This window comes from Heterodontus francisci, chromosome 9, assembly GCF_036365525.1.
Source record: "Heterodontus francisci isolate sHetFra1 chromosome 9, sHetFra1.hap1, whole genome shotgun sequence".
Lineage (NCBI taxonomy): Eukaryota > Metazoa > Chordata > Chondrichthyes > Heterodontiformes > Heterodontidae > Heterodontus > Heterodontus francisci.
In genome coordinates this window covers 116,915,639-116,927,817 of record NC_090379.1, presented here as the reverse complement: position 1 = coordinate 116,927,817, position 12,179 = coordinate 116,915,639, and the positions used below count along the sequence as shown (strand labels likewise).

The window sequence follows — 12,179 nt, the reverse complement described above, 5'->3', positions numbered from 1 at the left end:
ACAGCAACAACTTGCATTTATATTGTGATTTTAAGTAGTAAAACGTCCCAAGAATTTTCACAGGAGTGTTATTAAACACAATTTGACACTGAGCGACATAAGGAGGTGCTAAGACAGGTGACCATAAGCTTGGTCAAAAAGGATCTTAAAGGAGAGAGGGAGATAGGTAGAGAGGTGTAGGGAGGGAATTCCAGAGCTTCAGCCTTTGTCAGCTGAAGGCACGGCCGCTAATGATGGAGCGATTAAAATCAGGGATCTACAAGAGGCCGGAATTGGGGGACTGCAGAGATCTTGGAGGGTTGTGGGACTGGAGGAGATTACAGCAGCAGCTTTGACAGAAGCGGAGGCGTGGAGCGAACTTGCAGCTGGGAGGTCAATTTCAGTGTAAGTTAAAAGTTAATTCCCTTTTGTTTTCGGAGGACCAGGGGACTGGTGGGTAAGTAAAAACTATATATTTGGGTGGTGGCTGTACCCGAGACACTACACGTGTAGTGTCTCCCACCCACCCTCCTCCTCTAACCAAAAAAAAGTACTCTGGTGTGTTGATAAGGTAAGCTTTTTATTTAAAAAGTTCTGTCCGTCAGATTGATAAGCTAACAAGTTTTGACTTTTTTTTGGGGTTTTTCAGTAGATTTGTTGGGAATTTAGAATAGTGGGAATGGAGGTTAAGGCAGTTGAATGTTCCTCCTGCAGAATGTGGGAGGTAAGGGTCGCCAAGAGTGTCCCTGCTGACTGCATCTGCAGGAACTGCACCCAACTCCAGCTCCTCGAGAACCGCGTTAGGGAACTGGAGCTGGAGCTGGATGAACTTCGGATCATTCGGGAGGCGGAGGGGGTTATTGAGAGGAGTTATGGGGAGGTAGTCACACCTCAGGTAAAAGAAGTAGGTAGATGGGTTACCGTCAGGGGAAGGAGAGGGAACCAGCAGGCAGTGTAGGGATCCCCTGTGGCCGTTTCCCTCAACAACAGGTATACCGTTTTGGATACTGTTGCGGGGGACGAATTACCAGGGGTAAGCAATGGGGTACAGGTCTCTGGCACAGAGTCTGTCCCTGTTGCTCAGAAGGGAAGGGGGAAGAGGAGCAGAGCATTAGTCATTGGGGACTCCATAGTTAGGGGAACAGATAGGAGGTTCTGTGGGAACGAGAGAGACTCACGGTTGGTGTGTTGCCTCCCAGGTGCCAGGGTTCGTGATGTCTCGGATCGTGTTTTTGGGATCCTTAAGGGGGAGGGGGAGCAGCCCCAAGTCGTGGTCCACATAGGCACCAACGACATAGGTAGGAAGAGAGATGGGGATTTAAGGCAGAAATTCAGGGAGCTAGGGTGGAAGCTTAGAGCGAGAACAAACACAGTTGTTATCTCTGGGTTGTTGCCCGTGCCACGTGATAGCGAAGCGAGGAATAGGGAGAGAGAGGAGTTGAACACGTGGCTGCAGGGATGGTGTAGGAGGGAGGGTTTTGGTTTCCTGGATAATTGGGGCTCTTTCTGGGGTAGGTGGGACCTCTACAAACAGGATGGTCTTCACCTGAACCAGAGGGGTACCAATATCCTGGGGGGGAGATTTGCTAGTGCTCTTCGGGGGGGGGTTTAAACTAATTCAGCAGGGGAATGGGAACCTAAATTGTAGTTCCAGTGTACAGGATGTTGAGAGTAGTGAGGTCAGGGATAAGGTTACAAGGACGCAAGAGGGCACTGGCAAGCAAGAACTTGGTTTAAAGTGTGTCTACTTCAACGCCAGGAGCATCCGGAATAAGGTGGGTGAGCTTGCAGCATGGGTTGGTACCTGGGATCCTGATGTTGTGGCCATTTCAGAGACATGGGTAGAGCAGGGGCAGGAATGGAAGTTGCAGGTTCCGGGATTTAGATGTTTCAGTAAGAACAGAGAAGATGGTAAAAGAGGAGGGGGTGTGGCATTGTTAATCAAGGAGAGTATTACAGCGGCAGAAAGGACGTTTGAGGACTCGTCTACTGAGGTAGTATGGGCCGAGGTTAGAAACAGGAGAGGAGAGGTCACCCTGTTGGCAGTCTTCTACAGACCTCCGAATAGTTCCAGAGATGTAGAGGAAAGGATAGCGAAGATGATTCTCGACAGGGGCGAGAGTAACAGGGTAGTTGTTATGGGGGACTTTAACTTTCCAAATATTGACTGGAAATACTATAGTTCGAGTACTTTAGATGGATCAGTTTTTGTCCAGTGTGTGCAGGAGGGTTTTCTGACACAGTATGTAGACAGGCCAACCAGGGGCGATGCCACATTGGATTTGGTACTGGGTAATGAACCCGGCCAGGTGTTAGATTTAGAAGTTGGTGAGCACTTTGGTGATAGTGATCACAATTCGGTTAGGTTTACCTTAGCGATGGGCAGGGACAGGTATATACTGCAGGGCAAGAATTATAGCTGGGGGAAAGGAAATTATGATGAGATTAGGCAAGATTTAGGATGCGTAGGATGGGGAAGGAAACTGCAGGGTATGGGCACAATCGAAATGTGGAGCTTATTCAAGGAGCAGCTACTGCGTGTCCTTGATAAGTATGTACCTGTCAGGCAGGGAGGAAGTTGTTGAGCGTGGGAGCCGTGGTTTACTAAAGAAGTTGAAGTGCTTGTCAAGAGGAAGAAGAAGGCTTATGTTAGGATGAGGCGTGAAGGCTCAGTTAGGGTGCTTGAGAGTTACAAGCTAGCCAGGAATAATCTAAAGGGAGAGCTAAGAAGAGCAAGGAGAGGACACGAGAAGTCATTGGCGGATAGGATCAAGGAAAACCCTAAGGCTTTCTATAGGTATATCAGGAATAAAAGAATGACTAGAGTTAGATTAGGGCCAATCAAGGATAGTAGTGGGAAGTTGTGTGTGGAATCAGAGGAGATAGGGGAAGCGTTAAATGAATATTTTTCGTCAGTATTTACAGTAGAGAAAGAAAATGTTGTCGAGGAGAATACTGAGATTCAGACTACTAGGCTAGATGGGATTGAGGTTCACAAGGAGGAGGTGTTAGCAATTTTGGAAAGTGTGAAAATAGATAAGTCCCCTGGGCCTGATGGGATTTATCCTAGGATTCTCTGGGAAGCCAGGGAGGAGATTGCAGACAGAGCCTTTGTCCTTGATCTTTATGTCGTCATTGTCGACAGGAATAGTGCCGGAAGACTGGAGGATAGCAAATGTTGTCCCCTTGTTCAAGAAGGGGAGTAGAGACAGCCCTGGTAATTATAGACCTGTGAGCCTTACTTCGGTTATGGGTAAAATGTTGGAAAAGGTTATAAGAGACAGGATTTATAATCATCTTGAAAAGAATAAGTTCATTAGCGATAGTCAGCACGGTTTTGTGAAGGGTAGGTCGTGCCTCACAAACCTTATTGAGTTTTTCGAGAAGGTGACCAAACAGGTGGATGAGGGTAAAGCCGTGGATGTGGTGTATATGGATTTCAGTAAGGCGTTTGATAAGGTTCCCCACGGTAGGCTATTGCAGAAAATACGGAAGTATGGGGTTGAAGCTGATTTAGAGCTTTGGATCAGAAATTGGCTAGCTGAAAGAAGACAGAGGGTGGTGGTTGATGGCAAATGTTCATCCTGGAGTTTAGTTACTAGTGGCATACCGCAAGGATCTGTTTTGGGGCCACTGCTGTTTGTCATTTTTATAAATGACCTGGAAGAGGGTGTAGAAGGGTGGGTTAGTAAATATGCGGATGACACGAAGGTCGGTGGAGTTGTGGATATTGCCGAAGGATGTTGTGGGGTACAGAGGGACATAGATAGGCTGCAGAGCTGGGCTGAGAGATGGCAAATGGAGTTTAATGCGGAAAAGTGTGAGGTGATTCACTTTGGAAGGAGTAACAGGAATGCAGAGTACTGGGCTAATGGGAAGATTCTTGGTAGTGTAGATGAGCAGAGAGATCTTGGTGTCCAGGTACATAAATCCCTGAAAGTTGCTACCCAGGTTAATAGGGCTGTTAAGAAGGCATGAAGGCATATGGTGTGTTAGATTTTATTAGTAGGGGATCGAGTTTCGGAGCCACGAGGTCATGCTGCAGCTGTACAAAACTCTGGTGAGACCGCACCTGGAGTATTGCATGCAGTTCTGGTCACCGCATTATAGGAAGGATGTGGAAGCTTTGGAAAGGGTGCAGAGGAGATTTACTAGGATGTTGCCTGGTATGGAGGGAAGGTCTTACGAGGAAAGGCTGAGGGACTTGAGGTTGTTTTCATTGGAGAGAAGGAGGAGGAGAGGTGACTTAATAGAGACATATAAGATAATCAGAGGGTTAGATAGGGTGGATAGTAAGAGTCTTTTTCCTCGGATGGTGATGGCAAACACGAGGGGACATAGCTTTAAGTTGAGGGGTGATAGATATAGGACAGATGTCAGAGGTAGTTTCTTTATGCAGAGAGTAGTAGGGGCGTGGAACGCCCTGCCTGCAACAGTAGTAGACTCGCCAACTTTAAGGGCATTTAAGTGGTCATTGGATAGACATATGGATGAAAATGGAACAGTGTAGGTCAGATGGTTTCACAGGTCGGCGCAACATCGAGGGCCGAAGGGCCTGTACTGCGCTGTAATGTTCTAATTCTAATTACAGAGATAGGGAGGGACGAGGCCATGGAGGGATTTGAAAACAAAATTTTAAATTGCAACATTGATGTACCATGTATTGCTGTCAAGGAAATATCTCTAAATAACATTCTTAAATTGACAGATCACATTGGGTGAATTAAAAATAGGAGCAGGAATAGACCATTCGGCCCTTCGGGCCTGCTCCACCATTCAATACGATCATGGCTGATCGTCTGCCTCAATTGCACTTTCCCACCCACTCCCCATATTCCTTGATTCCCTGAAAGATCAAACAACTGTCTATTCCAGCCTTCAATATACTCAACAATGGAGCATCCATAACCCTCTGGAGTAGAAAATTCCAAAGGTTCACAACTCTTTGAGTGAAGAAATTTCTCCTCATCTCAATCAGAGTGCTTTGTAAACCAAGTGAGGAATTTGGTGCAAGTCGGATTAAGTATTACTCAGGCTGCAATTTAGTTTAACATTTAGAATTTGACCTGGAACTTTAAAACTACATTTCGCTTCTCTCTGATGCTGTGGAAGGCTTTGGCACAATCATCAGATTTCTCCCTCAGGACAATCAGCAGCCTCAGTGATGCCTACCGTGCAGAGTTTAAAATCAGTCCCACACTTCATCTGACCCACTTCCACTCCTGCCCCCCACAGGCTCTAATTGGACAGGAAACCTGTCTCCATATCAATTAAGGGCTTACCCCCCCTGAAAATCATATCTTTATTCACTTTCCCACCAGAGGCAGGTTTCTGACCCGAAAACAAACCAGCTCCTGTTTCCCACCTTCATGGCAAAAAATCAGACCATGGTTACAAAGTGACCAAGGTTGGGAAATAAACATCCCAGGATACACAACATTTTGAAAAGACAGACAGAATAGAAAAGGAGGAAGAGTGGCCCTGATAATAAAGGATGACATAAGGACAGTAGTAACAAAGGATTTTGGCTCCAAAGATCAAAAAGTGGAATTAGTGTGGGTAGAAATTAGGTGGGAGTAGATTATAGGCCCCCGAACAGTAGTTATAGGGTTGAACAGAACATTAAGCCAGAAATAATTGGAGCCTATAACAAAGGCAATGTGATAATCATGGGGGGCTTTAATCTTCATATAGACTTGGCAAATCAAATTGGCAAAGGTAGTCTGGGAGATATGTTTGTAAAATGATTTCATGACAGTTCCTGGAACAATATGTTGTGGAACCAACGAGGGACAAAGCTGTTTTAGATCTAGTATTGTACAATGGGGCAGGCTTAATTAGTAATCTCATAGTAAAAGATTCTCTGGGAAAATATGATCATAATACAATTGAATTCTGTATTCAGTTTGAAAGCGACATACTCCAGTCCCAAACAAGAATCTTAAACTTAAACAAAGCCAATTACATAGGTATGAGGGGAGAGCTGGCTAAGGTTGATTGGGCAAGTAGATGAAAAAGGTATGGCAGAAAATAAACAGTGGTAAACACTTAAAGAAATTATTCCAAATGTTCAACAAAAATACATTCCATTAAAATACAAAAACTCAGTAAGAAAGATCCACCGGTGCCTTAGTAAGGATGTTAAGGATAATGTTAGATTTTAAAAAGAGGCTTATATATTGTGAAGAATAGTAGTAAGCCTGAGCATTGGGAGAGTTTAAGAAATCAGCAAATGGCGACCAGAAAGTTGATAAAAAGGGAAACAAAAGAATGAGAGTAAATTGGCCAGGAATATAAAACAGATTGTAAGAACTTTTACAAATATATAAAGAGGAGAGTAGCTAAAGTAAACATTGGTCCCTTAAGAGACAGAGACAGGAGAAATGATCACGGGGAATGAGGAAATGGCAGAGACATTGAACAAATATTTTGTGTCTGTCTTCAGAGTAGAAGACAGACATTACATAGCAGAAATAGAGGGTATGCAAAGGGCTAATAAGAGTGAATTTAAAGTAATTAATGTCAGCAGAGAAAAAGTATTGGAGAAACTTAAGGGACCAAAAGCTAACAAATCCTCAGGGCCTGATGGCCGACATCCTAGGGTTGTAAAAGAGGAAGCTGCAGAGATAGTGGATGCGCTAGTCTTAATTTTCCAAAGTTCTGGAACAGTCCCAGCAGATTGGAAACTAGCAAATGCTATTCAAGAAAGGAGGGAGAGAGAAAACAGGGAACTACAGGCCAGTTAGCCTGTCATCAGTGGCTGGGAAAATGCTGGAATCTATTATTAAGGAAATCCTAACAATGCACTTAGAAAATCTTTGTATGATCACTGACATTTGGCAGATGAGTATAATGTGGGAAAATGTGAATTTGTCCACTTTGGCAGGAGGAATGGAAAAGCAGAATATTATTTAAATAGAGAGAGATTGCAGGACTCTGCAGTACTGAGGGATCTGGGTGTCCTGGTACATGAATCACAAAAAGTTCGTTTGCAGGTAGAGCACGTGATTAGGAAGGCAAATGGAATGTTGGCCTTTATTGCAAGGGGAATAGAATATAAATGTAGATGTTTTGCTACAGCTGTACAGGGTCTTAGTGAGACCACATCTGGAGTACTGTGCACAGTTTTTGTCTCCTTACTTCACAGAATCACAGAATCATTACAGTGCAGAAGGAGGCCATTCAGCCCATCGTGTCTGCACTGGCTCACAGAAAGAGCAGTTCTCCCAGTTCCATTCCCCTGCCTTCTCCCTGCAACCCTGCGCTTTCTTCCTTTTCATATAACTGTCTAATTCCCTTTTGAATGCTTCAATTGAATCTGCCTCCACCACATTCTCAGGCAGCGCATTCCAGACCATAACCACTCGCTGCGTGAAAAAGATTTTCCTCATGTCACTTTTGCTTCTCTTACCAAATACTTTAAATCTGTGCCCTCTCGTTCCCAATCCTTTCATGAGTGGAAACAGTTTCTCTCTATCAACTCTGTCCAGACCCCTAATGATTTTGAACACCTCTTAGCCCTCTCTTCTCCAAGGAAAACAGTCCTAACTTCTCCAATCTATCTTCATTACTGAAATTCCTCCTCCCTGGAACCATTCTCGAGAATCTTTTCTGTACTCTCTCCAATGCCCTCACGTCTTTCCGAAAGTGCGGCGCCCAGAACTGGACGCAATACTCCAGCTGAGACTGACCCAGTGTCCTATACAAGTTCAACATAACTTCCTTGCTCTTGTACTCTATGCCCCTATTAATAAAGCCCAGGACACGCAATGCTTTATTGACCGCTCTCTCAACCTGTCCTGCTACCTAATGACTTCTGCACATATACACCTCAGTCCCTCTGCTCCTGCACCCACTTTAGAATTGTATCCTTTATTTTATATTGTCTCTCCATGTTCTTCCTACCAAAATGAATCACTTCACATTTCTCTACACTGAACTTCATCTGCCACCTGTCTGCCCATTCCACCAACTTGTCTATGTTGTTTTGAAGTTCTACACCATCATCCTCACATTTCACAATGCTTCTAAGTTTCATATCATCTGCAACTTTGAAATTGTGCCCTGTACATCAAGGTCTAGGTCATTAATATATATCAGGAAAAGCAAGGGTCCCAACACTGATCCCTGGGGAACTCCACTACAAACCTTCCTCCAGCCCGAAAAACATCCATTAACTACTACTCTTTGTTTCCTGTCACTCAGCCAATTTCATATCCATGTTGCTACTGTCCCTTTTATTCCATGAGCTACAAGTTTCCTCACAAGCCTGTTGTGTGGCCTTTTGAAAGTCCATGTACACCGCATCAACAGCATTGCTCTCATCAACCCTCTCTGTTACCTCCTCAAAAAACTCCAGCAAGTTAGTTAAACATGATTTTACCTTAAGAAATCCATGCTGGCTTAACTGAAGAAAGGACAAAATTGCATTAGAAGCAGTTCAGAGAAGGCTCACTTGACTGATTCCAGGGATGAGGAAAGATTGAACAGGTTGGGCCTGTACCCATTGGAGTTTAGAAGAATGAGAAGTGATATTATTGAAACATAAGATCCTGAGCAAATGGCTGCCTTCTGTGCTGTTAAAATTCTGTGATTCTGTGAGGGTACTTGACAGGGTGGATGCTGGAAGGATGTTTCCATTGATGGGTGAGTCTAGAACTAAGGGACACAGTTTAAAAATAAGGGGTCTCCCATTTAAGATGGAGATGAGAATTCTTTTCTCTGGGGTTCGTTAGTCTGTGGAATTCGCTTCCTCAGAGAGCAGTGGAGGCTGGGTCATTGAATATATTCAAAGCTGAGTTAGATAAATTCTTGATAGACAAGGGAGTCGAGTGTTATGGGGGGCAGACAGGAAAGTGGAGTTGAGGCCACATTCAGATCAGCCATGATCTTATCAAATGGCGGAGCAGGCTTGAGGGGCCAAATGACCTACTCACACTCCTTTGTATCAAACAAAGTCAACATGGTTTTACAAAAGGGAAATCATGTTTGATAAATTTATTGGAGTTTTTCTGAGGATGTAACTAGTAGGTTAGATAAAGGGGAACCAGTAGATGTAGTATACCTGGATTTCTAAAAGGCATTTGATAAAGTGCTACACAAAAGGTGAAGACGCAAGATAAGGGCTTATGGAGTTGGGGGTGATATATTAGCATAGATGGAGGATTGGTTAATGGACAGGAAGCAGAGAGTGGGCATAAACAGGGCACTTTCAAGTTGGCAGGGGTAATTAGTGGAATGCCACAAGGATCAGTGCTGGGACCTCAGCTATTTACAATCTATATGAATGACTTAGACAAACAGACAGAGAGTAATGTATTTAAGTTTTCTAATGACACTAAGATAAGTTGGAATGCAAGCTGTGAGTAGGACACAGAGAGGCTGCAAAGAGATACAGACAGGTTAAGTGAATGGGCAGCAAGGTGGCAGCTGGAATATAATGTGGGTAAAGTGTGAGGTTATTCACTTTGATAGGAATAGAAAAGCAGAATTTTTTTTAAAAGCATGGAACCTCTAAATGTTGATGTTCAGAGAGACTTGAATGTACTCATACAAGGCACACAGAAAATTAGCATGCAGGTAGAGCAAGCAATTAGGAAGGCAAAGAATAAAGAAGCCTTGCTACAATTGTAAAAGGTTTTGGTGAGACTACACCTGGAATACTGTGTGCAGTTTTGGTCTCCCTATTTAAGGGAGACTTGCATTGGAGCCAGTACAGCAAAGGTTCGCTAGATTGGTTCCTGGGATGAGAGGGTTGTCCTATGATGAGAAGCTGAGTAAATTGGGCCTATACTCTCAAGTTTAGAAGAATGAGTGGTCTCTCAGGGTATCAAGGGATTTGGCGAGTGCGTGGGAAAGTGGAGATGAGCCAGAAGATCAGCTATGATCATATTGAATGGCGGAGCAGGTTCGAGGGGCCGTATGGTCTACTCCTGCTCCTATTTCTTATGTTCTTATGTCCTAAATGATTGACCCCTTATCCTGAGATTGTGGCCCTGTGTTCTTGATTCCAGAAAGTATAGGCCCAATTTACTCAGTCTCTCTTCTACTACAACATCCTGGGCTTCTTCTACATTAACTGCAACCTTAAAGTCAACATTGTGCCATTTAAAGAAAAAATATGAATAACTATGGTGCCTTTCACGACCTCAGGGTGTCCCAAAGTCCTTTACAGCCAATTAAGTACTTTTGAAGTGTAGTCATTATTATAACATAATGTGGGAAACAGCAGCCAATTTGCACACACCAAGATGCCACAAACAACATTGTGATATTGAGCTGATAATGGTTTTTTGATGATGTTGATTGAGGGATAAATGTTGGCCAAGACACCAGGATACCCCCCCTGCTCTTCTTCAAAACAGTGCCATGGGATGTTTTACATATACCTGAGAGGGCAGGTGGGGGCCTTAGTTTAAGGTCTCATCCGAAGGTGCAGCCTCCCTCAGAACTGCACTTGCAGTGTCGGCCTGGATTTTGGGTTCAGGTCTCTGGACTGGAACTGGAACCCATGGCCTTCTAACTTAGAGATGAGCGTGCTACTAACTGAGCCACATGAGCAGGAAAACCTAATCCTATACCCCAAACTTTACGATCGAGCTCCATGCTTTACATTCCGTTTTATGCCTTGTATTGTGATGGAGTTGGTTTGTAAGCCATCATTACTTGAAGCTGTGATATCACCCCCACCAACCACACTGTGTTATCTCTTCCCTTGCCCCTTTCCCCTCTTGCCATCCAAATTCGGAGCCCACACAAGATGGCACCCCATAGAAGCTGGATAACCGCACTGCAATTCATTCATGCCTCTTTTTTTTCAGCAGTCCTGTTTGAAGACAGAACAGTTACTTACGGTCACTGCTGAAGTCATCCACAAGAATGATTTCCTGGATTAGTTTGTGGGGACTGCGGTTCAGAATGCTGAAAGAAGCAGGAAAGAGAAAAGGGAATTAGAAACTGTAAATCATTACCAGTGGGCGCCAGAATTGCAAAGCCCCGAGATGGCTCATCCATCTCCCTCAACTCCAGATGTTTTACTGTGAACTCCAACATCAGTAGTCGGGAAAATGCTAGAATCTTCTATTAGAGACATGGTAACAGGGCACTTAGAAAAGCATAATATGATTGAGCAGAGCCAACACAGGTTTATGAAAGGGAAATCATGTTTGAGAAATCTGTTGGAGTTCTTTGAGGTTGTAACTAGCAGGATGGATAAAGGAGGACCAGTGAAAGTAGTGTATCTGGATTTTCAAAAAGCATTCGAAAAGGTGCCACACAAGAAGTTATCACAAAATTCAGGCTCATGAAATTGGAGGTAAAATATTAACGTGGATCGAGGGTTGGTTAATGGACAGAAAACAGAGAGTAGGAATAAACAGGTTATTTTCAGGTTGGCAGGCTGTAACTAGCCGGGTACTGTAAGGATCACTGCTTGGGTCTGGGCTATTTACAATCCATATCAATGACTTAGATGAAGGGACCGAGTGTAATGTATCCAAGTTTGCTGACGATACAAAGCTAGGTGGGAAAGTAAGCTGTAAGCAGGACACAAAAGGCTGTAAAATGATACAGACAGGTTAAGTGATTGGACAAGAACGTGGCAGATGGAATATAATGTGGCAAAGTGGGAAGTTATCCACTTTGGGAGGAAAAATGGAAAAGCAAATTTTTTTTGAAATGCTAAGAGACTGGGAAATGTTTGCATTCAGAGGAGCTGGGTGTCTTTGTACATGAATCACAGAAAGTTAACCTGCAAGTACAGCAAGGAATTAGGAAAGCAAATGGTATGTTAAGCCTTTATTAGAGTAAAAGAGTAAAGAAATCTTACTGCATTTATATAAGGGCCTTGATAAGCCCACACCTGGAGTATTGTGTACAGTTTTGGACTCCTGACCTAGGGAAGGATATACTTGCCTTGGAGGGAGTGAAATGAGGGTTCAGTAGACTGACTCCTGGGGGGATGGCAGGATTGTCCTATAAAGAGAGATTGAGGAGACTAGGACTATATTCCCTAGAGTTTAGAAGAACGAGAAGTGATCTCATAGAAACAAATAACATTCTTTAAGTGTTTGGTAGGGTAGATGCTGGAAGGTTGTTTCCCCTGGCTGTGGAATCTAGAACACAGAGTCACAGTCTCCGAATAAGAGGGCGGCCACTTAGGACTGAGAAATCTTTTCACTCAGAGGCTTGTTAATCTTTAG

At 43.8% G+C, this 12,179-nt stretch overlaps 1 protein-coding gene across 1 annotated transcript in view; it reads right to left on the bottom strand.

Moving 5' to 3' along the window:
* The window catches only part of galnt16 (UDP-N-acetyl-alpha-D-galactosamine:polypeptide N-acetylgalactosaminyltransferase 16), a 163,216-nt gene that overhangs the window by 86,304 nt on the left and 64,733 nt on the right, over window positions 1–12,179 (bottom strand). Inside the window, exon 4 of the mRNA XM_068039764.1 lies at window positions 10,832–10,899. Coding sequence (XP_067895865.1) covers window positions 10,832–10,899 — 68 coding nt within the window. The remainder of the gene's footprint in view (window positions 1–10,831; window positions 10,900–12,179) is intronic.